The sequence below is a fragment of the Helicoverpa zea genome, chromosome 20 (genome assembly GCF_022581195.2).
Source record: "Helicoverpa zea isolate HzStark_Cry1AcR chromosome 20, ilHelZeax1.1, whole genome shotgun sequence".
Lineage (NCBI taxonomy): Eukaryota > Metazoa > Arthropoda > Insecta > Lepidoptera > Noctuidae > Helicoverpa > Helicoverpa zea.
In genome coordinates, this window is record NC_061471.1 from 9,060,573 (window position 1) to 9,088,471 (window position 27,899).

Below are 27,899 nucleotides of genomic sequence, written 5' to 3' on the forward strand. Positions count from 1 at the left end.
TCATGCAGGCTGCTCGCTCCCCGGCCCCGCCATCTCTGGTAATTCGCCTCGGTGCTTCGCGTTCACAACAGCTGAGTCGCTTGGCGACCGCTGACTCGTTTGATCGGTATCGCAATAAACTGTAACTGAGAACGCGCCGGTTAATAAAAAAATAAAATAGTAATTGCGTTCCAATTTTAAATTGCGCGCTAAATCTGGTCGTTGACAAAATAAAAATAATATTTTTGTCATTTTTGTGTCAAATTTTGTGAATGGTGTTTGATAATGAACAATACAAAAATCGCGTGTAGTATTTTATAATTTTTTACATCTATTCAGTAACGCGACACATCGAACTGTTTAAATTTTCGTTGTCTTCCAGTCAACATAATATTAGTGTGCCATCGGAAATTCTACAATGGAGAAGAACGGTGGATCCAGGCTCTTGCAGATGCAAGTAAGTGCTCTACAATAAATATTCACACTTCTGATCTGTTTACAAATAAATGTGACAAATATTTACCGGGGAATTCTAGATAGCATTGAAGTAAATAAATAAAGGATTATTTTATTTTAATTGTTTAAGTAATCTCAATGAAGATTAAATGAGAATAAAATAGACAATAATACCTCCCATTTAACTAACTGAACATCTTCAAATTACGAATCAAACTTTAAATATAAAATAACTATAAATCCTCACAATAAACAATACCTATCTTCCTTAAACAAATAAAATGAAGGAATCCAGGAAAATTCCTCTAAGGCAGGAAACCTGAAAATAGCAACAACACACCTAGTCATCATTGATAGCAATAACAGAAATGGACATTAAAATAAACGCGTCCATTGCTTAAATATCGTTGCGTTTGATGAGTTTGTACATGAAACAGACCAATGGGAGATGTGCTTATGAAGTAACGCATAACGAACCTTTTTTGAACGTAATCGGTAATGCAGACTGAGACTGACTAATATCTGCGCCGGCTTGAAGATAAGAAAGTAAGAGTAGTTTTAGATGGATAGTTTTTTTTTTAATTACTTATGACATCATTCTTAGAGTTTGATTACAATAACTCTTGATCTTGGAGTGTAAAAAGAGTTTGGTCAGCAATGGTACAATTATAACGCTGTTGTTGTTGATAAAGGCACTTATTACAATGCATTTAGATTATAATACTTTTTCACAATGGGTATCTTATTGTGTTATGAAACGACATCAAAATCTTTGTTTCTAGAACCAGTTCCTGTAGAGAAGAGTTACCTACCATATAGTAGGTAACTACATAAAACCTCATACTTTCCATACAAAAAAGATGAAACAATACCTAATAAAAGATTTTGTTCCTCAAGTTAGAACAAGTCTATCATGTCCTTGACTGACAAGAGGTTCTTCACTTGATGATGTCATTAACTTATACTTACTAGCTTAGTCAAATATAACTTAACGTCACTTGGATTATTTTTAGAGGCCGTTAGTAAATGCAGATTTGCAGGAGACAGGTGGAATTGTAAGAATAATAGTAGCAACCCTTTTCTGTACTTAAATCTGAATAGCCTCTGATCTTCTTCGTGAAATTGGCGAATCTTCAATTGATTATTGTAAGCTTCTTTATTCTTCATCCCAAAATCTTGTCAGTAATATATAGTGAGCTTCTTCATTCTAATTTATACCTTGGTCCGAAAACATACCAGTCTGTCCTTCACCTGCAGACTGACCAACATATTTAGCAAGGCCTGGCCTTATTTAAATAATATGGTGCCGTGATTCATATCGTTTGGAGAACACCTCTTTATGTACTGTAGTGCATAATAAGTATTATAATAATTTAGTTTTATTCGCCTATAATGGTAATGTTTGAATGATGTGGTTGCTTATAACTATATAGGAGCGCACACTTCACCGATACTGTCAAATGGCATAACTAATGTGTAGCTTTTTTTGGCAATCCAATATAAATAAATAAATTACCGTTACAATATAATAATTCGAATCTAGATTTCCCCTATAGTGTACCAACTTTTTTATAGTCTACCATCGTCATCATCTGCCCAACCTTTACTCGATTATATCAGGATCGGCTTTCATTCAACTATTTCATTGTTTACCATTGCAATTAAATAGACAAATTATTATTAAAATCATTCATATGCTCTGACCCTTTTTTTAACGTTATCGGAGTATGTACTAACAAGTTCAGCGAACGCCAACTGGGATGCGAACCTTGACCTCGACGGTTACGAATATTATTACACCCGGCGACTGGAACGGCATACCAATGTTTCGGTTTTATTCCTGAGCGTATAGGTATGACAAGAACAAGTACCTAACTACATAGAGGGAAATATAACAGGTACATGTGTACAATATGAGTCATTATAAAGTGCACATACCGAAATGGGGGGATCGGATATTATTTTATCGGTAAAAAAACCAAATACTCTCCTTTTTTAAACTTTTGAAACTTTTATGATCCTAGTATTTAACTTTTCCACCAAAAGATCTATTTAGTTGAAACAAAGTTTATGATTGGAAGTAATGAGGCGTGCTAATAAAAATAAAGAAAATCCCACACTTCAATAAGTATGTGCATATTACAAAGACTCATACTGCATGTACCATATATCCTGCTATGTAGGTAGGTACTTGTTCATATCATGTGTTCTCAAGTTGGTGACGTCATTGCTTATAATGGGGATAAATAGCGCGTCTGTTTGAGAACAAATATTATTGACTTGTATGGCTTCTGTCAGGCTTAGAAACATCGACCGTTACGAGTATAATGCTTGGTACATAATTTGCAGTACCGAGTCTATGCTCAATTAAAATGGCTTATTATTTTCCGAGTGACTAATAACTTAAAAGTCGACAAATGTTTGCAACAAATAATTAAAATTAATTAACGAAAATATCTGTCTGTCTGTCGCAATTTCACGCTGAAAATACTGAACGGATTTAAAAGAAATTCAGTACTAAGATAGCCTGAAGCCTGAGAAAGGATTTACATTAATTTGTATTCGGGTGCGGGAAGTAGTTCCCACGTGATGCAGATATAACCGCGGGAAAAAATGGAAAAGTGTGTGATAATACGAACTATTCATGAAACCAATGGACCAATTCCAAACAATAATTAAAATAGAAGACTCTTGAAAGCTTCATTTTTCCTCGTTTAACCAGTGAATAATAAATATGTCAACCAGTGTACTTCTTGCCTATATCGCATAGATTGAATACCTAATCCATTTTCGCATATGACGCGATCATTTTATCGTCTGCAGATCGTGTTATCAGACCACATTCATTAGAATAGACCTGGTCAGTAGATACACCTATTCGCAATTAATGAGTCTTTGATCAGAAGTAGATTCTAGAAACTAGACTAATACTACTGATGTTGAGAAAATATCTAATTTTAAAGTCTGGTTCTGTATTGATAGGAAAAAGGGTCGATAAGTGTGGTACTGTAATTATAATCTTTTTGTTAGATATCAATTTAATAAATCATTACAATAATGGCTGTTTATTTTGTAACGGAGAACTCACATTGCATAAGCCCTTGTGGCTTATGAAATGTGAGTTCTTCTTAATTCTAATCAAAAACTACCTATTCTGAATATAAAATGATTATAGGTTGTTTAAGTTTACATCAATCAAATTAGTTAAATGTTATAAAACTAATATAAAAAGTTATTTTTAACCCTAGACTCATCACCGATGTCTCCAATTTCTGTTTTCAAACGTAATTCACTCACATTTTTCCCTCATTTTTTTTTCCTTTTAACACCTTTTATTAGCTTTATTATATAACTGTCCTAGTTCACCGGTTCGATAGCCGACATGAGACAATTAGGCATACAACATACAAACAATGCTTTGACCCGTTGCCCCAGTTGTTATTGATAAATGTATCCACGCCTTAATGGATTGCTTCTTATGCATAATGCTGTAATGCGAAATTTACATATGACTTATTTGAATTTACGAGGTTTTTTTATTGCTTGTCCTGAATTGGTTGTTGTTCTGGAATGAAAAAATCTCTAATTAGAAGTTGCAGTCAATGGTTTGTTAATGTTTTCGCGAGTCTTTTAATGAGAATCAAAATTTTTGTGATAGAAACATCTCTTCTCTTTTTTTTCTGAATTTTTCTTCGTGATTTTCAATATCGCTTAACAATTAACATACTTGCCAGTTGAACAAACGAGTTGTAAGCTCGGATCAATAAAAAGTGTTTGTTTAATTAATACTAAAGCAATTACCAGGAAACAACTGACTGACAGCGGTGTACTGTTCTAAACCAACATGGAAAGTAATTTTAATGTTTTAATGGCTAAGTTAGAACTTCGGTTTCATTAGGTAAGTACGTAAAGTTATAATGCATTGGCGAACAAAGTAGGACATCCTTTCAAGTTATTATGTTAGCTTTCAGTTTTTCAGAACTTATCTAAAAGTTTGTAATCTCTTGTCATAAGTAAGTTGGCAGAAATTTCTATACAAAATCAATCAGCATTTACTTTCAAGTATATGGTAATACAAATTCACGTTTTTATATTTTAGAAGAGGAGGCCTATGTTCAGCAGTGGACGTCCTATGGCTGAGATGATGATGATGATGATGATATTTTAGAGCATATGTTACTGAGGAATAGTATAGCATTTTGTTTGTTTTTGAGTTAGTATTTCGTTACATACATACGTACACAAATACATAAAAAAATATAATCCTTCTTTACAATATAAGTGCAGAAGAATGGACGTAGACAGAAATACGTGCCCTACCTTAGATAACCTACTCCTATGATATCAATTAATCATAAACATAGTCTATGTGCAACGCTATTGCATATATTGCAAAACGCAGTGTTATCAACGAGCCCATAGATAATGTTCATATAATAGTGGCCTAAAATAAGTGCCCTACTTTCAGTACATTGATAAAGGTACTAGATGTGAGTTATAGATCTGCTTATTGCAAAATGTGCTTAGAGTATGATTGAGCTTAGAGTTTTAGAGTATCTACTGTATCTTTTTACATCTTTCAGTCTTACAGCTTTATATTTTTAAATTGAAGTTCATACAAATTGATTTGGATCCACTTCAATTTAAAGCTGCAAAGGAAGCTAATCTTCCTTTGCAAACCAACCTTCTGCTGTCTCAAATGGTGAAATTCTTAATGTAACTCTGAGTTGGCACTTCAAGCTAACAAATAAATAATTTACATACAGCCCTCACATCCTGAACATACGGCACGTGACCCATTTAAGTTTATCACTACTTATATTTAACAAGTTAACTGTAACCCACACCGTTAGCGTCATTTACTTGCAAATGCTCCCCAAGTGCATAAGGTTGAGTTAAATTGCAGGCTTTCCATTAAGTTTGGCGGATTGCCAATTGTACAAGGAATGTAACTTTGGAAAACCTGACAGGGGAATTAAATAAGTGAAAGGTATGAATCACGTCACATTGATATTATGAACTTGGAAGTTTGTATGTCTGCATGGATTGGTCGATGTTTGTGCTCTTTACGCATAAACTACTGAAGTTTGAAGTACTGAAGTTTGAAGTTTTGATGAAACTTTACAGTAATATAATAGGTTATGGTAATTAATATGCACTTATGTATCAGAGTAACACATAAGCTGTTAGGCTGTTGTGGTATAACTCTACTATAATATTTTGATATTCATCTAGTTCTAATCAACGATAGTGGCTCCATATCGCTCATAAGGATGGATAGTATTGTGTCCATACGATTGCTTTGTTTTGTAATCCTCATTTATATTTATTGTCTCGTGTATTAAAACGAATTAAACCACAAAAATAAGTACCCAACTTTAAATCGGTAAAGCATTCCCGTAGACGGTTTACGTAACTTCCCGAGACGTCTCGAAAAATCGGGACATCTCTAACATTCCCTACAAATCCATTACACTACACTATGACGTCACAATTCTTGCAAACATAATCCTCCTAGCTTTATAATAGAGAGGAAACTGACTCAGCTAATCTTATCAAAAGGGGAAAGCTTTGTCCTAGATTATAATCTTATTGCTTAAGCAAGGGATTAAGGGATATTTAAATGAGGACAAGCGATGTTTTAACTTGAAGATCAATGACCAGATAGGCTTGTCTTTGCTTTAGTGTAATCTAAAGGCTGTTAGGGGCCTACTTTCTGTTCTGTAGCTGGGTAGCGTCCCATTTTTCATACAGGCAAGGTACCAGCACTGATTGCTAGCACATGGAGTTTTTAGTTGACTATAAGCCATATAATAACCGTCTTCCGGCTTTTATATAATAAATAATAAATATAAGAATAAAGGGCAACATAACATAAAGTTATAATTTACTCAAAATTTACTCAAACTAACTGGAGATTAAAAGGCTTTTCACTACTAAGCTCCATTACTTCAGAAAACTGCAGTAAACCTGTTAGATATGCCCATTATTTTATAACAAGCTTAAATGGCTGGTTCTAAATTAAAGGGCTCGTTGTAAATACAGACTTGTAACACTCATTACACTATGGTACCCTATGAGTACCTGTTGCTGGTTAGAGCAGCCGGAGGGCTATCGTAAACGGTTCAGCATTATATGTTAGAACAAGTTTTAAAGTCTAAGTATTAGGTAGACTTGAAAAAAATATGGTTAACGCACATCTATTTTAGCTTTAGAAGATTATTTTAACCTAACAGGTAAATAGTGTCCTAATTTACGCTAAAAATCTAATCTTCAACAATAGTGACTCAAGTATTTGCAAAAACAGCATGATTCATTTATCGGTTCAAAGTTTTGTTATCGTGATAATATGACCAATCGATCGTAAAAAGTTGAGCAAACAAATCGCTGGAACCAGTACTTTTGTCCTCATTACTTAGTTTTTTAGGTCCCTCCCTATTAATGAGAAGATAACCTTAAAACCTCGTTTGCAGAATGACGTCACATGCCATGTTTTGGTGGTAAAATTAGGGTAATTGATGATAGCTCTTATATTACTAAACCACCACTGAAATACTGAATGTTACTCAGATTTTGGGAATCTGAAATTTTTATTTTAGTATTTGTAGCTGCAATATTATACATACTAATCCAACTCATTGATGTTGAAGCCGTACTTCAACTTGTTACAGTGTAGCCCAGAATGCTCTGTCTCCTTAATACTTAACATTCTAACAAAAATGTTCCTTACTCTGGCAAATAGTTACTGAGCTTTTGCCAGCTTTTAAAAAAAATGCTCAAATCAGGATAGAAAATATCATAGATATAAAATAGTTTGTCCTTCTCCAAGTTATGACATAGCTCCGTGCCTATAAAACCGTTTTATTTTGTGACAACATGACAGACAGACAATTACATTTAAAAGTAATCATGCAGCAATGTATGTGATTCGTTGCAACGGATGGTACAGTGTAAGTTTATAAACTTTTCACACGCTTCGAATGCAAGTGACAAATGGAATGCATTGTGCAAAACAACCTACAAAGTGTACAAAACACATTGAAAACATTATGGTTACAGTATTTTTAGAATGTTTGTAGTTGTAACGACGTTTCTCAGGCCGAGGGGTGGAATTCCCGGCGTAAAATTAAATAGGTGCTTAAAAATATGTTAGCAAGCGACACTTAACTGCAGACTGGGTCGAGAAGAATTATATTATTGTTATGTTTATCGAAATTATATATTCCCAAAGTTATATTGTGAAAATTATATGCTGCTCTTTAAAGTACAGATTTCCTACTTAATTTAGTTAGTCCGCCTCTACTCAGAATTTTTACACAATTATAAAACAAACAACATATGAAACTTAAAACTTCCCAAAAGCAAAACATTTAAGACAATGGCGAGCATAAATTAGGCCAAAACTGACAGTTAAGCTCAAAAGTAGTGTGGGACGATCGCAAAACTCTCGTATCGATTTCCTATCTCGGCATTATTATATTACACCTACAGAGGTATTATAAAACGGCCGTGAACATTTTTGGAACCAGAAGAATACAGTTTTGGTATCGCCAATTTGGTTTAGCGATGTAAAACGTCTGGGATTTTAATAAGACAATGATATATAGAAAAAGAACAAAAGATTTAGGTTTTTCTTTATGAAGGAAAATAATATTTAAATAGCTCGCAGATAATTTGTAAATAGCCAACAGTTGAACTCACAAATAAGTTTAACAGTACTTATTTACACTTTCATATAGCTTCTTAAAAGTGATGTTTATTGAAAACCTTATTATAACTAATTAAGTCTCGGTTGTTCATACGCACTCATTAGACTAATGGTACCCATGGCACACTTTGTGTGTCTGCCTCATTGTTTTACATTAATTTGACTTGCATATTGCTCGGTTGCATTCTTACTCACAATTTATTCCAAAGATTTAAATGTTCTTAACCTTAATTTTCCATTTATACTCGAGCCGCGATTAACTTCTCGCTGTTGTGTTCCTAGTACTTCTTATCATAGAGCGTGGTGTTACCAAAGCATTTTCACTGCCATTTTAGTTATTTATTTTTCTTATTAGTGATGATATCAAAAGCCATTAATTAATACATTTTAATTTTCACCCTTTACAGTTATACCCTTAATTACCCCTATGAGTAAATCTTCAGTGATTATTATTCAGCTGATTAGTGACTCACAGACTTTTCATACAATTAGCTGACTGTACCTTTTCAATTGATTAACAAGATCCGTAAGTGAATTTCCACGGCAATTAACATAAATGTAATCTAATTAATTCCGTACAATTAATGGGCGTCGAGCTGTTCCTCGAAGTATCTAACGGCTATGCGCTCCTGGTACTTTTGTTGCTTATCCGTCGGTGGCAACATGATGCCCTGACTAATTGAAGAATGTATCATAATGGCCACTTGACTCAATGGGTGAAGAAATGTGTTGAGACGCATTTAGTAGAAAAATAATTTGGTATGACATAGAATTCTTGAAATATATGTTTCAGGCCCGGTTTTAGAGTTGCTGTACTGCAGTGACATCCCCTCTATGAAACATCTTTTTTTGGTCAAATGATCCCTCCCAATGTGGGTACAGAGTGAAAGAGTGCCAGACTCAGATTTGGTACTAACGTTACCCCGAATATACACAGATTCTTATTAGTTTTGCAATTTGAATAAATTCTAAAGAGTTCTAATTAAGTAGTCGCTTTGCGTGTTATTCTGTGAAGTTTACATGATTATGTTGATTCCTAGAGACGCGTAGTACCTACTATCAAGCCCTTCTAAGTTTCTGAGTAATTCTTGATCCAGAGCACGTCAGGTACATTGCTCTCAATTGAATAGTTATGTCTTCAATAAATTAGTACAAAGAGGCTTATTTTCTGGTCTCTTGGTAGCTTCTGTTGCAAAGCAGTTTTAACATCTTTCGGGATGAAATCTTTCAGGTTTTTTAAATTTCATACAGTCCCGGTGATTTAATTTTTACTACTTGGGTACAATCTCTTGTCTCTTAAATTCTTTACTTTTCTGTTCAAACATTTTATTATGTACATAGGCAGTAAACTATAAAAATATAGTTACTCCACTTCGTACTCTCATAAAACCACATTATTAACCAACACACGTTCCTTTCGCAATACCCATCCAAAAAAATCAACACAATGCCAGCTCCATAGTTTTCTGTTCGATCTTAAGAGAACATTGCACTGCGCATGCGTCGTATAATCATACGCGATGGAGTGGTGTATGTACAACATGATTAGTGTCGCTATTAATAGGCCACTTGCTCTTTGTTGGCTATTAATTCGTCTGGTACGGGATTGAAGCATGGTTATTGTGTTAGGCTCGTGTTTTGTGCGTCGGCGCATACGAAAAACACTTTTTTGTCCATATATGTTGTTTCGTCAATATTATACCTTTAGGCACATGCCTTATTATGTATTGCTGGATACTATTTATTTAAAAATGCTTAAGATATTATATAAATTGATGACGCCGAGAGGAAACGCCACCTCAAGTATGTAACTTAAATGATAGACAAAAAACTGCGTTGAGTCATAACCTTCAAAAAATAAACACTCCTCTTTCTAGCAAACTATTTTCATGGAACTAGTTTTAAACTTACAAAAAATTATAAAATCAAAGTCTTAATAAGTCCCGCAGACAGCAATCAATGTTCCTCAGTACGGCATGATTCAACTGGTCATTATGTCTGTCTGGTCACGGTGTCCAACCAGACAAATAATCTATTACTGTATAGTACGTAGTTGTGCGTATACACTGATGGTGTTCGTGTATTATTATGGGACACATATTACGGGATACTTGATAAGCGACTATGTGAAATTATGGGACGATAATCATATGTGGTGATGTAATATTGTAGTTATACGTATATATTTATTGATGGTGCAGAAAATGTATGTAGGTAATACCTAATTGCTGGCAGGCACCAGCCACCCACCAGTGGGTAGACAACGTCCCAAAAGAACCACTTGCCACAACCGGGTAAAAAGTAAGCTGTCCTTTTTCAGAGTCTACGTGGTTCTTGGTTCAATTTTTTTGGTGTGAAAGTCATGCAGACAGACAGAGTTACTTTCGCATTTATAACATTAGTAACGATAACTGATTTGACATTGTAAATTGTAAATAAATATTAAGCGTTCATCTGTTTCTATTGAATGGCCACACAGATTACTGAATTGATATTTCAGAATGACATCGTTAGGCGAGTGAATTTAGTGTCTGCTTGATCTTTCACTGTTCATGAATACTCCTTAATAGACTATGAATCAAAGTTAATTTAGATCATTTGATTGGAAACACTTTCGCGTGTACATATGTCGATACAGATATAAATACTTTTTTATTTTATATGTAGGTATTATATGCAAATTAGGACAGGTTAGACGGTGGATCAGTCAAATTGAATAGCGGACGATGGAATTCTGTCCGATGTCCAAAAGTGGACCAACATAATAAGGGCTAATTTGTTTTCTGTTTGTACTTTGCTGTCTTTTAATTCATTACACGACCGAAACAAACCAAGCCCTGCTATTATGATAGCTAATTTAATTACTGCCACGCACGCCTCAGTTTTCCTGTTTTGCACGCTATATTACTACCTACATAATATTATATGGAACAGATACATAATGTTCCTATGTAACATCCATAAATAATTACATGATTATAGGAGGAATTACGTATTTTTGTCTGTAGTTATATTTTCAAGGTCAAACCGCTTAACAAAATTCGGCTAAACGATTCGACTTTTATCAAAATTGATGGATAATGATACGATAACATCAGGTAAAGTAATTAGGAGTTTTCTATGTTTTTTTTTTATTAATAGTTTGGACATATAGGTCAACCCTCATTAATAGATATGTAAATGTAAATTCTAAAATATTTTTTTCAACGTCAACTTAAGTATAAAATAAAGTTTACTTACATAAGCGTTCTATGTAATCAGGTATAAAAATAAACAGTTTAAAACTGTCATACGGATTCACCTTGACCTTCACCTTTCCATGTAACTTTAACGATCAGACAATTAGTGGAATAACGAAAACAAGTAGGTACCTATGTTTATTAATTTAACTGTATTGAAATAATGAATGCTTAGACGACCTGTGACGTCTCTAATCTTACGAAAAATCTGAACTTGTACTAAAAAATTGAACAAAAAAATATCTATTCTTGATTGTTCATTGCTATATTGTTCAGTATTTCGAAAAAGGTATTTGAACTATCCACTAAAACTTGAGCGACATTTTAGTTATTGCACAAAAAACAAAAAAAAACGAATTATTGCGAAAGTGTAAAATCTCTGTCTGTCTATCTTTCACGCTTTCAACAACTTATTCAACTGAAAATTTATATAAGGACGCGAGAATGCTATTATTGCATAAAATTGTTATTTATACACCTCCAGGCAAAAGATGGCGATCCTGTGACTCAAAAAACTCTTAACCAATAAATTTCATACCTCCTCAACCAATAAAAGTGATTTCATTTGATTTTTCTAGTAACAGCAAGTACTCCATATCGTATGCTGTTCATCCATTAACCATCTCTTCGGTACATCAGTCATTGTTTTTCCCTGCAGTCATGTAGCGGGCTGGCAGCCATTAAACCCGCGTGCCACAGGTTCCATGCCAGTTCGCACGCCACCGACATCCGTTGACACACTTACTTTAAAAGGCATTATAGTTCGGCCATTCAGAGAATGCGTTCCTGACACGTCGCGATTGAACTGACGACGTAACTACATTCATTGATTATTGATATAATAATGTTGTTTTAATGCTCCTCAATTGTTAAAACGGTAAACAACCAGCAAAAATATTTTTATCGTAACTGCAACGCCATTGCAAAGTTACGTCGTCAGTTCAATCGCGACGTGTCAGGAACGCATTCTCTGAATGGCCGAACTATAAGTGTATTTATGCCAAACACCCTATATAAAGGTAATTTCGTACTAAAACGATTTGGTCGAAATAATGCTGCGATTGATTAAGATTGGTGGCTGTGATTTGGTTTGTTTAGTTTTGTTTAAGTTTCTTGGGGTGGCCATTTTTGGTATATTTAATTATGGTCGCACAAAAAGTGCCGCGGTATGGTAAAATTAGGTCACAATACGATCTTTGTCTTCACTGACATGGCTTAAAAGAAGGTAATGGAATGTACATATTTTGCGTTAACACATCTCATCAGATAATTCACGCCCGTCAAATGTTTTTTGTGACAAATAATATTATGATCAACATCGGAAAGCAAAGGAAACGAAAGTCCTATAGTCCTATCGAAAGAAGGATAAGCGAAATCAATGAATCGTGATAAAACTCACAGATCTTGATTGGAAAATAAATCTTTTCGCAAGACAAAGCCATTTACCATTGCAAAGATACCCAGACCTAAAAGCGGAATTGCTCCATATCTTTCTCTGGATAAGTCACTCTTAATGAATGTTGGCAAGATAAATGTATCGATTATTTCAACGATATCGTTAATCAATTAAGAAGTGATCGAGTCACCCACGCACAGGGAATTGGGTAAAATGCTTATAAAACAATGCTGTAGCCTAGTTTGTTTGTAGTTCTTGTTTCCTGGTTTAACATTCCAGGGTGTGGTTTGCTTTCAGACTAATTAACTTTCAGGCATTGTAAACTTTGAAAGTTTCAACGTGTATTGGAGTTTCTGTTTAAAATGCCCGGAGATTACCAGAAACTCATTTCACTCTTCATACATTTTTTTCCTACTTAAGTTGTCCTACTGCTGGGCAACACCTCTCGATTCTTCGAGTGTTCCCAATTCCAATCACGTTTGTAAGTGTAGGTACTCGTCGTTTTGCCATCTCCTCTGGAGCTACTCAGTCTGAAGCGGTCATCTTGGGGTACCTATCCACTGGGTGACAATGTTTGTCAATATTTTCAAATGCATACCTACTCTGCTTTATTATGTTAGTTTAGATTAACTTAGTGAATCATTTTCCAAGTCTAAAATCTGCAAACTCGTCCTAGATGCATCTATGCATACAGTAGGCAAACAAGATCATTATTTGCAAACAAAAGATGCAGTGAAGCCTAATGCAGTTCTGACGTGGGACGATGCAAGGGTGGACGGAGACATATTTACTGTGAACAAACCGGTTCTGTAACGCACAAGTTCTTTGTTGTTCAAGTATCAGGTGTTGATAAGATTAGAATGTTTGCAATGCTTGAAGGAGGTTTGTTGAGCCTATTGCAGGTAGGTACTGTCTTTAACGGGAAAATTATACGTTTGAATATGTTAATCAGTTCCTGAATGAAAGATTAACTTAACCTGCAGGATAAAAACGATGAATAAAATTAAAAATGTTGTAAAAAATACAAATACTTAAATTGTCTCTAAAACTTCACAAAGAAGCCAAAATTGAAATTCGGCTGGATTAAATTAAACAAACACAAACTTTACTTAATAAATACATAAACAATTTGGAACGATATCATTAAGAAATTCAATGCAAAATTAAGGCAATGACCATAAACAAGTTTACCATATAAAAATCGCAAGCGAGGTTAGCTCGCTATCCATTATTACACAAACCAATACAACATTTAACTTTATCGACATAAGATTGAATTTTGTAAACACTTGTATGAAAAGCTGCAACAATTTCCAAACTATGAATCGACCTTGGTGTCCAACCAAAGTATATGTCAAGCCTTCAGACGACCTTTCAAGATGGCGGAGCACCGAGAAGGAAAGTTGTGACGTCATCTGTCATGTTCGTCTAAGCAGGTGACCATACAAGGAGGCATGACTCAGGTTCCTCACAATAAATCTTCGGCTTACATGGTCAGCTGGGAGACGTGGGCGATACATAACAATATGATGCATAAAACCTACGTGATAAGACTTAATTTGTTTTGATAGTTAAATAGATAGAACAGCGTTATGATCTGTAAGGAGAAGATGGTTGAAAGTTAGAAAGTGATGATAATAAACGAGGTGTTCTAGCTAAGCAGAAACTTTCCCATAGTCATCATCCTCCGAGCCTTTTCCCAATCATGTTGGGGTCGGCTTCCAGTCTAACCGGATTCAGCTGAGTACCAGCGTTAAACTTTCCCATAGTGCACTAAGATAAATCTGTCTGTACTCAATTTAAGATGACTGCTAAGTAGTTGTCGTATTTCCATATGCCTAACATGACATACAATATGAAAGGTAATTAACTAAGACGGTTTTAGATGACTGAAAGTAGTTTCCATCTTAGAAGACATTTTATCTGCTCCTCTAGTAATAATAAATATTGAAAATCTTTATCGAAAACAAGGATGGGCGTTATCCAACGTGTTAAATTCGTGTTGACGCAATAATTACGTCATCAAAATTATTTTGAACAAATATAAAATATGCATTTAAGTTGTGAACTTTTTTGCACAAGACTTTCTAGGCATTAATAACTAATTTCACGATAAGTAAACATATTTGTTTTCACATAATCCGGTTTCGAGACGACCACTTTGTTAAAGAAAGTTGAGTGCTTAAAATAAGGCAGTAAATCAAAGATAACATAATGAATTTAATTATTAAAAGAACCTCATCCAATCAACAAAGTTATGTCGCTATTGAGACCGTGACAATAAACTTTGTAAGTCAATCCATTGTCAGAGGAAACTTGAGAACCTCCCAGTATTGTTTGCATGATCAACAAAGACGTTTATACTGAAAAAATACTGTTATAATACTAACAACCTTAAGCCCAAGATATACAGCATCTGTCTTCTCATCTCAAATAGACCGATCATCACTCAAAATTAAACCTTGACTCTGAGAATGACGGTCTCTTTCAGTTGAGCAAAATGCGGTAATAAGTTTGCATGACTGGGTCAAGTTAACAGTAGTCCCACGAAGGTCATGCGTTATTCATAATGCCATGACATTGGATTTCCACGTGGTCTGTTGCTAGGCAACGGTAATGTCAAACAAACAACCCTCGGATTCATTCAGCTTTCGACTTCGGAGAAGGGTAGACGTTATTCCAATTAAAAAAGTTTCTTACTAGTAATTCAAATAGACTGTCATGTGAAAAGAATTTTCAAAACAAAGTTCTGTTACCATTGTATACCTATCCAAGATATTACTTTCGACAAATTATCAAATTGCATCTCATGGACGCTCGAGGCATCTCGCGTTCCTTAGATCACGTGAACTGGTGGGACCCTGGACATCGGAGGGCCAGAGGTCCTCGAAGCATATCCTCGATATCTTTGGAAGACGCCGATCCGGCCGAGATAAGGAACGGTTGGCTGACTATTCAAGATTCTAAGGTATTTAATAAAGGGTAGATATTTGTGCATTGAAAAAATATACGAGGATTTCAGATGCCTTAAAATCAGTTGTGATCAGGATTAATTTTAGTTAGTGCCATGTCCTGTAATTTTTGGGGGATTAGTCAGCATGTATATTTTGCAATACTATTTAATGAAAATTGCTTGCTATTACGAATAAGTAGAAAAAAAACGCCTTAGTAAAGTCTTGGTATTGCATTACATCTTGCATATTACTCGCGAATTATACGCGTTGAATAATTACTACGAAACTTGTTTCAAAATCACAGACTGTCATTGACCTTTTATTTTCTTTTTCTTTTCCGTGCAAGGTTTCAGATGACATCCTTGCAATGAAACTGGATACGTGAAAAGAAATATCGCCAAAATAGACTTAAATTATACTCAACTTCGTAGGCACGCTTGTTGCATCGAAGGAAACTATTATTGTCAACATTGTAGGTGTTGTTTACAAATTGAAGTGTTAATAAAAGTGAAGAATGCCAGAAATATAGGTACACGGCATTAATGTACATTTCTGGCATTCTTCACTTTAATACATCCTTACGTGTGGTTGTTGCATCTCAATCAGTTATTAATCACTGAAGAGAAGGAATGCATTTATGAGATTGCTCTGTTAAGTGAGGAATTACTACAATAGAGGAAGTCTGAAAGTAGCGCCAGTTACAGAAAAGATGAGGAGTAGAAGATTGTCATAGTATGGTAATGAGAAGGGATGATACGCATGCAACAATGTGTGTGCTAAGTATGAATGTAGATGCATGGAGAGGAAGAGGAAGATCTAAGAAAAGATGGATGGATTGCCTGAAAGATGACATGAATAGGAAGGGCGTGTCAGTATGACGAGTGACAGAGAAAAGTGGAAGAAGATGGATGACATATTGCGCCGAACCCAAATAAAATTGGGAACAGGGCAGGAATAAGAAGAAGATTGCTCTGTTAAGAAAGCAATCTTTCTTTCCCCGCCTAATGTTCATTTGTTCTATTAACTAATTCTATATTGATATTTGACTTAATGACAAACGCTTTTAACTACGTGGTCTACGAAATAAACAAAATATTAGAAATTGCTTTCGAAGCCCTCTGAGACAAATTATAGGCTTACACACTTCTTTCTCCTGCCCTGTTCCCAAATATTACTTGGGGTCGGCGCAATATGTCATTTTCTTCCATTTTCCCCTGTCACTCGTCATACTGACACTCACTCCCTTCCTATTCATATCATCTTTCAGGCAAATACTCCCAAGCTACCAAGGACCAATAAAATTTCAATACTCTTTACGTATTCTGAAGAATTCCTTCACGCCATCTGTATTGATTCCCAGCCTATCTGAATATACTAGGGGTAGGTACTTACTGAACGACCTTCAACTATTTTAACCAACCATTAAAACTTAAAAACAAAACACGGCGGTTAATGCCGTCGTAAAAGATTCCTAGTAATATCGATAGGCCAATCACATTTATTATTAAAAACGTACAAATGGACAAAAGGTGTTTGCGTTCAAGAGTCATTTTGTAATGGAAATACTGAACTAACTTTTACACGCGGTAGATCTTCCGTATTAAAAAAACAATTTTGTGAAGGAATATATAAATATTTCTAGATAGTGTTGAACTTTATAAAATTGTAGTGTAGTTTTATAATAATATAGTGCACATAGCATTTGCCATAATAAAACCAAAGTAAGATTTCGTCAGTAATGGAGATTATTATTCGTATGACGAAAGGAATGAGCGAGGAAACTGAAAATACTGTTTTTGAACTTTTTATATAGACAAACTGTTTCTTATTTCTTCAACATAAAATATAAAAAAATATCTATAGTTTTGTCAGGTGAAGTTACGCCTAGGTATGAACTCCACATAATGTTCCACACATAGATGATATACAATATTATGCTTGTAAATAAGTGAAATTACTGTTAATGGTTCGGAAGGTGAATGAACTCGTTATCAGGAGTGTTCGATGCCGATCGAACCGGACAGGACAACGAACTGTTTTGAATGTCCATTTTGAGGCTCTTCGGCTTTCAGTCATTATATGTACCTCTATGTTCATTTTCGGTAGAAGAAACGCTTTTGGACAGTTGTCACTGTTATTATAGTAAATGTATTAATTAAAATAATAGATATCGTGTTCATAAAAATAACGTATGATTTAGATACCATGTTGATAAAAAAATTAAGACCTTCTTTTGGGAATTGAAAAAGGTTCCCATAGATATAATTCGACCGTGTGCCTTCACACAGGTCTGAAAGCTACGATAATCCATGCGATAGACATGTAACTTAATTAGACTGAACTACCTAGACCTATCGACTCTACTAATGGTTATTAAATGTTGTTAACAAAACATAGCAGTGGCAAATTACATATTTCGTTAACAAATGCATTGAATGAAACTGCATTATTAGCCAGTAGACAGGATTTCAACTTTCATAACTATTCAACTCAGATTGAACCACAAAAAAACTGTAAAAAATTGCATAGTATCTCAATAAAATGCAAACAACTTCTACTTCATCATGGTGTTTTACCTCAATCTACATTTTTAAGGTCGTTGACTGGTGACTCAAGCGTCCACTGCGCCCGCGCACGCTTATTATGGTCATTGCATACTCGCTCGCCTAAACACTGCAGATAATTATCAGTTGCCTTTTAAATTGTTTATATGGTCTTCAGAAAGAGATGTGGGGGAAATTGGTAAATACATCGACCTAAATACTGATTCAAAATATTTTGATTGGGTTTGAAAGTGTCATTAGTGGATTTGTTGGTATGGCTTTGATTGTAAAAGTCGGTAGTGTTGTAGTAGTATCAACACCGGATTTTTTAAGTTGATTCCATTACCAAAACTATAAAAGCTTTCATACATGTTGTACTGACGAATACAAGATAGGTATGAATTACTCTGCTCTATTCTTTAGGGTAAAATAAGCATGATTTATTACATCAAAATAAAAGAAATGTATTTCGTAAAAAAACTTCTATCTCTGTGTAAAAACATGTCGTGGTGGCCTAGTGGGTAAAGGACCAACCTCTCAAGTAAGAGGGCGCGGGTTCGATCCCAGGTCAGGCAAGTACCAATGCAACTTTTCTAAGTTTGTATGTACTTTCTAAGTATATTTTAGACAACATTGACTGTGTTTCGGATGGCACGTTAAACTGTAGGTCCCGGCTGTCATTGAACATCCTTGGCAGTCGTTACGGGTAGTCAGAAGCCAGTAAGTCTGACACCAGTCTAACCAAGAGGTATCGGGTTGCCCGGGTAACTGGGTTGAGGAGGTCAGATAGGCAGTCGCTTCTTGTAAAGCACTGATACTCAGCTGAATCCGGTTAGACTGGAAGCCGACCCCAACATGATTGGGAAAAGGGCTCGGAGGATGATGATCTGTGTAAAAACATTGTTATTATTGCAACGGCCCTGGTTATTTTAAGTAATTCTTAGGAAAAAGATGGACAAACCCTGAGACTAATTACCACATGTAATTTATGACACATTTAAGATATGATGAGGTGAGGATGAAGATAATTATAAAGCTACGCTTGGTAGTGCAACATCCGTGTCGCATACAATTCCTAATGCAACTGCTAAACTGTCTAATTATCGCAGCTGCAATCTTGGTATTGCGCAGCTTTAGATCGGCTGTTCTGCGTCTAAGTGAAAAAATAATAATTTCAGGTAGTTGTTTTAAAACCACAAACTTACCTTTCTAACTTCTTTAACCGATCCATCATTACAATAAGAATAGTGAAATTTTCTAACTATGTTTATCGTACCCGGAATGACCTTTGAATTCGTCATCAGTAGCTAATCTTCCGCGTAACCGATTGTCTCCTCAAAAGGACCCAGCCTTGGTGTTAGCATAAACCTGACTATCGATTATACACCCACGGTGATTACACGCTGTTTTATAATAATATTGTCTTTCCTTTCACTTTTCATTTGTTTTACGAGGCCGTTATACAGTTTGCAACTTTTTCTATTTGTCTTGTTTATTTTATCTTGGAAATCCCTGCATTTAATTTCAAAATCTATCAAATATGTCTATCTTTGTTCCCTTCAGTTTTCTCTTACAACACTTTATACGCTATGCCACATAATTTAATTAACTACTTAAGCCCTAACATGACCTAACAATAAACCGGCAAAACCAACATTCTAAATCTATAAATACCTTCAAACAAACAAACTGGACGTTAATCTACCCTACACATTAGCAGGCGAGGCATCATGAACATAAAGTCATAGTCTATCGGTCACGATCGTATGCAACGAGCACGGCAAATACATTACATGCAAATCGTGCATCGTGCATTACACATATTGTAAGGTAGTATGCACAACTGTAAAGTTAGGTTCGTATTACTAAAGCTACTTCATCTGATTAGTCGTGGTTTTATTGCTGAAGATTTGGAAGACGTTCCAACAGATATCAGTGAGTAGTTAGTGCTGAATTCTGGTATCACAAATTTCAAAATTTCCAAGCGAACTGTCAACGGTATAAAGTCCCCATAAAGTTGCAAAAACCAACCCGAATGCTATCCTATCCAACCGTGAAATTGTCTCATTTCGTAATTGCAATAACCTTCACATAACTTTGTATTTTATGGTCGTAACCAATAAGACTAAAATAAAAGACAATTGTGTCAAATTATTCCTGTTATAGTCATGTTATTTGTGTTATCAAAATCGCAGGAAAAATTTGAGGAGTAGGTATGCAAACTCCCTGATGTAAAACTCTGTAATAAATGCAAGTGTGTCGCATACTTACTGCGGATTTTAACCTGTTAGCTAGCAGATTAGTTAATCTAACTACGCTTTAATGCGCAAGATTACGTGTCCGCGACAAAATTAGGCGATGCAACTTGATGCAGTTGGTTGCGTAGGATATGTTAAAGTCTCACTCTCATAGTCCGATGGGACGTCAATCCGACACGATTGAGAGAGATCAGACTCAGAACTGACAGCTTATGTAGGATGATCTAAATACGTTAGTTGAAAAAACACCCCAGTAGCCTTAATCCGGAAAGACATAACAGACAGTTTTGAAAATGTCAAGTTTTTTGCCCAAAATGGCGTCAACTAAACTTCCTGCCAGAATACTAATTCCCATTGTAATTAATCCTAACTTACGGAAGTACACTACAATACTGTCATTGTGAGCCGATTGACAGGTTGTCTGTGTTCAGCGATGCGTGGGCGCCGACCTCACGCCTCCGAGGTATCGCGATACTCTGAGAAACTGCGGTGACTAATCTTATCTGTTACGTGAATCGGTAACTTAAGTAACTTCGACTTGAGTTTGCGAATATACGGTCATCAAATGGGGAATTTGAGATTTCTAACGTGGCAAGCCATTGTTTTCGTAAATCTTAGTACCTAATTGTGTGTGCTGTGTGAGGCATCTTGACTTTGAAACAGAATAAGCGCCCTAGTAAGCTAACCAACAGATAAATAGAATATTGCGAACGGCCGCAAGTCTGTAGACAGTCCGTGTCAGGATTTAAATGATCATTTTAATCGCAGTACTAGGATTCACATAACTAGATCTGTTTATCGTCCATCACTTGCGTTTTGTTCTAACGTAACGAGCAACAATCTTAATGATCTGGTCATCAACTATAAGAGATTCTCTCTCTTCCCCAGGCCCGGTTCCAACAGAAGCAGATGCAAGAGCGAGAGATGAAGATCGCGTCTCTGTACGAGGCGCAGCAGGCAAGGGCGCTGGACAGAGTGAGGCATTCGCCCAGCAATGTGGGACATGCCTCGCCGCCTCTGCCCCCGCCTACCACCACGCACCAACCTGGGAAGGTAAGATATATATTGGCTGAATGAACATTTAGTGACTGACTACAATTCTTCTCAAGTACATTTGCTCGTCTGAAGTTGGCCTCTAAGTCCAAAACGACTTCACGATTCTTAGTTAAAATATGTGAAAACACTACTTAAAACATCAGATGAGAAAAAAAATAAGATTTTTAGCTGCTCAACAGTAGCTGCACTGGTTCAATCAAGGTTAACCTGCGGTTTTCGCGGTTGGTCCGGGAATGAATGACCATCGGTTGATCGGTTGTGCTAAGATTCCAATGCCACCTTAAAGTAGGCGTTAAATAAGGATGTGTATAGAAATATATCGTCATTACACTGCTCAGTTCGTGTATGTTGAATGAGGATCTTTATTTATGACTGTGTCACAAACTTTATAAGTATCTGTTAAAAGGTCATAAAATAATTGCATCATTAAATTATAAGTATGAAATACAAGGTTCAATTATTTCAAAATCCTTCAAAAGTTCACGCAAAAGTTCAGTATTTTCCTATACATAGAATCAGATACGACTTCGAATAACAATCTTTGACATGTTGATTATACACTCGAAAGAACAGGTGGGAAACTCATTGCCGCTCCCATGTTCTATTCGATAGCAATTTATTATTCACTTTTAAAAACATCAATTATTAACGACGATATCAGTTGATTTAGTAGTGTTTGTAATTTACTTGCATTCGCTACGAAGCAGTATTGGATCTACCGTCGTGGGCTCTGTGGACAGAGCCACAACCCTAATTTACTTGTGACGTCACACAACTTGTAACTTAATATCCTATTTACTATCCTTATACAATCCCTTATGAATTCCTTCTATACACCCCTGACAAATCTCCCTCTCTATGTACTCCTTCATTTCCTCTACCTTTTAACTCTATATCAAAGAGTTACCTACCGCATGTGATAAAACTTGTTCAAGCAAAAATAACATACTTGTTCTTCATTTTCCACCAGGTACGACAGATGTTTGAAGAGCGTCGAACAAAAGCAGGCATAGACAAGAGCTACCCCCTCCAGCCGATCCACAACACAGACAGGCCGGCGGCCAGGAAGCCACTGCCGAACGGCTACACCAAGGTCACCACCTCCAAGCTCAGCGTCGAGAAGAAGAACAGCAAGACACACACTAGTGTCAACTCACATAGTGTCAAGAAACAGCATCATGTAAGTTCTTAAGACCCTTAACAGTTCTCTAGGCAAATGTGGGAAAATTATCTGCGACATGTTTCCAGAAGATATTGGATGACCAATATGGCCTTTGTATTTGGTTAGCACGTTTTTGGTCCTAGGACGTCGTTAGGACCAAAACGCGCTATTTATATCTGAAAAAATGGCAGATAGAAAATTAAGATCATTCATCTGACGTTAAAATAAAATGTCGATAAAACTAACATGTTTTTTTTCTCTTTTTTTTTCAGAAAATAGAGAATATCGTAAATGGATCCGGTGATCTCAATCACAACCACGAACCGGACCTAAATTCAGTCAACCATGTGGTAAGCATATATGATTTAATTCTCCTGAATGCTACCTATACTCCAAAAAGCTATAGAAGCTATAACGAACGACAAATTGTTCTCAGCTGCCACAAAGCAACGGCGAGGTCATACTCGCAAGTACAGACGAACTGGACAAGACTGATAACAACTATCTCCTGGAGAACGAGACGTTCCCAGAGGCCTTAGCACCAACACCCACGCCGAGGTCGCCCGACCCTCCTGCAGTCACCAAGAAACCACCACCTAGAAGGTATGTTTTCGAAAAGATTGGGACTCCTTTAACAATTTCAATAATGACGTCACTCGGAGGTCAATTTTACCCGCGAGTGAAAAAAATAAAGTTATAATTCAGGATAGGCGATAACAAGGCACCAATTTATTCTGTTTTAGTCTCTATTTTCCGGTCTTGCCAGACACATAAGGCCGATATTGTTCCTAACTCTCCGTATTATTTCTTTACTGTAGAAGTCCAGCTCAAAGAGCCAGTCCAGTAAAATCAAAACCACAAGCTTCACCATCTGCGACGAATGCACACACACGAAGAGCCACTAGTGAAAATGTAAGTATTTACTAAGTACTTAAGTTGATATTAGGTTAACATTCTGTTAAGGACTGCCCCATTCCACTTCCCCAATGACGGTGATCGCTTCCGTATCTTAGAAACGGGACCTACAGCCATTCACCGGCAGTTATTTCCTTGCAGAAAAGTCCGGTAAGCTCAGCCCAAGATCTCACCCTCGGCCGCCGCGCTTGGCGCTAGACCAAAGAGGTGGAATGAGAAAAAAAGTAATAAAACTCCATAACGAAATAAATTACTGGCCGTTATGAAGAAAAAAAATATTTGACGTTTAAAAAAAAGAATTGTAACGTCGTTCCATATTTGAATTATACAGGAGTCAGTCGGCAAAATTTTGATTTGTCAATATGGCCGATAAAATTTTCAGTTAGCAAAATTAATTAGTTTGTCGCTCGAAATTGGTTAAATGTTAGGGGACGAAGGTGCAGCTTCCCAATAGTATATGTGATGTGTTCAGGTGTCGGAGAGCAACAAGGCCCGTGGGGCCATGCAGCGAGCTGCTAACCCGGTGAGCGAACTGATTTGTATATTATGACCACTTGGTTTAGAGAGCAATATACGTATAATAGTTGTCGTAAACCAAATTTCGGTCAGTGGGTCGTCTTAGGGGCGGATGTGCAAACTATCCACGCTGCCATAATGCTTTTTCTTCTTCAGATTGATTTACTGGTAATCCTTGCTTTCTCAAATTATAAATGCGAAAATACCGCACTGCTGCCTAACCTTACATAAGTGCCTGTCGCGCAATCATACCAAAACAACTGAATCGATGTAAATGAAATGTAGAAGATACAGTCAAGTGCCCGAGACCACACAGAACTGCACTGCACCAGTTGCAGAGAGTGTTCTCCTGGCACGCGAAATCGTGCGAACACCTTGTCAAAATACACTAAGTCAAATTGAAAACCCCTTTTTTGTCAAGATTTTGTTTGTGTTTTATTTTTTAAGTTATTTTTTGTTGATTTTATTATTTTATCCTATATTCCAGGTCGTAACCAGAAGGCTACCGCTGGTAGGTTTTATTTTATTTTTATCTATGTACTTTCTTTTCAAAGTTTATTTTAATTCTTTTAACATTAGTTTATTTTGTACCTAAAGAAAATCCGCCTCAAGATATCCAGATTATTGTCTTAATTATGTCTAAAATACGAGGGCATTAGACTTTTTTTTATAAATTGGGATTCGGCCAAACAGTCATCTCCAAACCTGCCGAGATAGGTAGTATTCTATAGGTCACATATCAGGTATTTAAACACTTCCTCTCTCGTACAGAGTTCATCAAGCTTAGGGTCGGGCGCAGGCCCCGCGCGGCGCAGCCCGGGCGGCCCGGCGGCGGCGCTCGCGCAAGCCGTGTCCGGCGTCGCGTGCGTCGTCTGTGGCCGACACTTCGCGCCCGACCGCATTGACAAGCACCAGGAGATCTGCAAAAAGGCCAAAGCTAAGAAACGGAAGCCTTTCGACGCTCTCAAGCATAGGCTAGCTGTGAGTATGCAGTTTTAACCAGATTATCAATCTCTCTATCTCCCTAAAATTTGCTGTAAGAGAACTCATATTTGGGTTAAGCTCGCCTTTGTACATCATCTTTCCAAATATGTATGCAAAAGTGTAAGTACAAAAATGTAAAAATAAAATAAATAAGACTATGCTGTGTTTCTGACTGAAGGTACTATCACTGATCAAAAAGTCCTATACATTGTGAAGATTATGAAACCGATCTATTTCTACCCTCATTAATTCCTGATGTACTTACCTATGTTTAGAGAACACTAGTTCGTAACATACATACATACCTACCAAGCAATTCCACAGCTGCTTTCTTGATATATTTTTTCAAAATTACACAATAATACAGATAATGTTCTTCTATGCCGCTAGGGAACAGAAGCCGCTGGTTATAAGGCAAGCAACAATATTGATCTCTTCGTTTTTCAATGTTTTACCATGCCTACACTATCACTTCATAAGTTACATGAAAAGTTTTAACAACTGGTTTTTCAAACTGCAGACCAGACCACTCGAAATTCTCGAAACTCATCAAAAATTGTACGTCCATATTTAATTCAGTGTGGTGTCTTGTCATCTATGTGTCCAACCTTTTTATAAGAAAGTTTCCATTTTCCGAACTGCTTTTCTTTTCTATCGTACATGAACCATACTTACCGACATCCAATTTTTCTTCAGATCTTTTTTTATTACTCATATCCAGAAACGATGATGAACAAACTCCCCAACAAACAGCTAATAAATAATTTAATTACAATGTCAATCACAGCATAAAGACTCAACCCCCATACATGTATAAAAATCTCATGTTCGCGTCTCCAGGGTACAGAAGCTGAACCTTTCATCAGCAAGCTGCGCAAAGCACCCGCAAACGCCACCTCCAACGCGTCCTCCAACACGAAGGTGAGCAAGCCGCTGAACAGCAACTGGCGGCAGAAGCACGAGGAGTTCATCGCCGCCATCCGCGCCGCTAAGCAGGTGCAGGCGCACATCAGTGCTGGAGGTCAGTATCCACGGAGTTAGACGAACACTGATACTTAGGCCGGCAATACACGGACCGCTAGAAGCAGCCAGGAGCGACAGCCTCAAGCTGACCGCCCGAATCAGTTGCAACTGCTCGAGTGGTTCGTGTATGTGCGTCCATAGAACTCTGCAGTTCACTGTGCAGTCGACAGCTCGAAGCTGTCGCCCCTGACTACATTCACGCGCTCCGTGTATTGTCGGGTTTAGAGCTCTTTAGTCCTGCGCTCGAAATGTCTATGATAGCCGGCGCTGATCCTCCTTTCTGGTTACGGTGACATTTCTTTCACGTCGCTTTATTTTGATCGCTTTATGTAACAGTGACCGATGCTGGTAGATTGGTGCCGGCTATACCAGTTTACTTTCTGTAGAGGGCCTAAGACATTCTTGAACTCCGGGATACAATAATTCTATTGGCTTACCTTTAACATAAATTGTCGTTACTTCCAGGTAAGCTAAGCGATCTCCCTCCTCCCCCTCCATCGGAGAACCCGGACTACGTGCAGTGTCCCCACTGCGGGCGTCGCTTCAACCAGCAGGCGGCCGAGCGACACATCCCCAAGTGCGCCAGCTACCAGTTCAACAAGCCCAAGCCCAACACCAAGCGCCGGTAGCCGACCAGCCCTGACACCACCCGAACACACCCGAACGGAACGACCGTCACGTTTGAATTTGGTTCTCGAATAGCTACGTTTCTCTACTCGTGCGTTTCGCTGCTGTAGCTAGTGACTACAGATCGGCTCCTGTTCGGTGATCACTCGTCTCGTCCGTTGTCGCTGTACTTATATTTAGGTGTGATATCTGGCTGTACTCATTTTAGGAATAACAAATCGTGAAGTACCACGGCTGACTCCTGTCAGATCAACATTATGTCCGATTACAACATCGACTGCAGCAAGGACCTTCCCTCTAATTGGTTACTCGACACTTTCTTGCAAATCGTTTTCACTTACACCTTGTTCTATTTAGTGAAAACTTTCTACGATATTTTAAGCCCTAACCCGAATAATAGTTACTAAAATGGAGGCGGTCGATCAAGCCATTAAAAATGATGCATTAGAGCTGAACTGTAAAAAGTACAGCTTTTTCAGTTTGCAAGACTTTATCTTGCGAATGTGCTTGGCGTCCATGATTTACTACGTTTTGTGGACCGCCATTTGCTATGTCCATGACCTGGTGTGTGACAGCGCGCGCGTACGCATGCATAGAGTATTGTCAGACATTCTTTAAGAAGCTCTATCGCAACTTTGTAGGCAGTCTATTACAAGTGTAAAATTAATTTTAGTATGTTCCAATTCTAACGTTCTTTTTTCTAAGATTCAAATAAACTTACTGTGAGACACTATCAAATTAACTTACTATTTCATTTTTATACAATGCCTCTGTTGCAACTTCGGCATAGTATAAAAATGTGCATGAACGCTACTCGTATTCTTTTTAAACTTAACTAAGCGGACATGAAAAGACAGACTGTGTAAGTGGAAGTTAAAATTGAAATTTTGTACTTAGCAAGACCTTTGTTTGTACTTAGGCACATTGCCATAAACGACTGTCGGGACCTTATTATATAGATTTTAAACAAGTTAAACGATTTTAAAGTCAATTGACGTTTGTACAAAAGAACTATGCTTTTTAAAATGTTAACAATGCAGATGTTATTGGAATAATAAATGTACTTTATCATTTTGTAATTTC

General features: G+C 36.7%; 1 protein-coding gene across 1 annotated transcript; it reads left to right on the forward strand.

Moving 5' to 3' along the window:
* Positions 1-27,895, forward strand: LOC124640297 (zinc finger C2HC domain-containing protein 1C). The gene is made up of 11 exons (XM_047178010.1): positions 1-436; positions 21,422-21,586; positions 22,560-22,769; positions 23,024-23,101; positions 23,188-23,354; positions 23,570-23,663; positions 24,139-24,189; positions 24,670-24,693; positions 24,954-25,163; positions 26,007-26,187; positions 26,655-27,895. Exons 1-11 carry the CDS (start codon positions 398-400, stop codon positions 26,816-26,818), a joined length of 1,383 nt encoding a protein of 460 aa, XP_047033966.1. The 5' UTR covers positions 1-397; the 3' UTR covers positions 26,819-27,895.
* Positions 27,896-27,899: the final 4 nt, after the last annotated feature.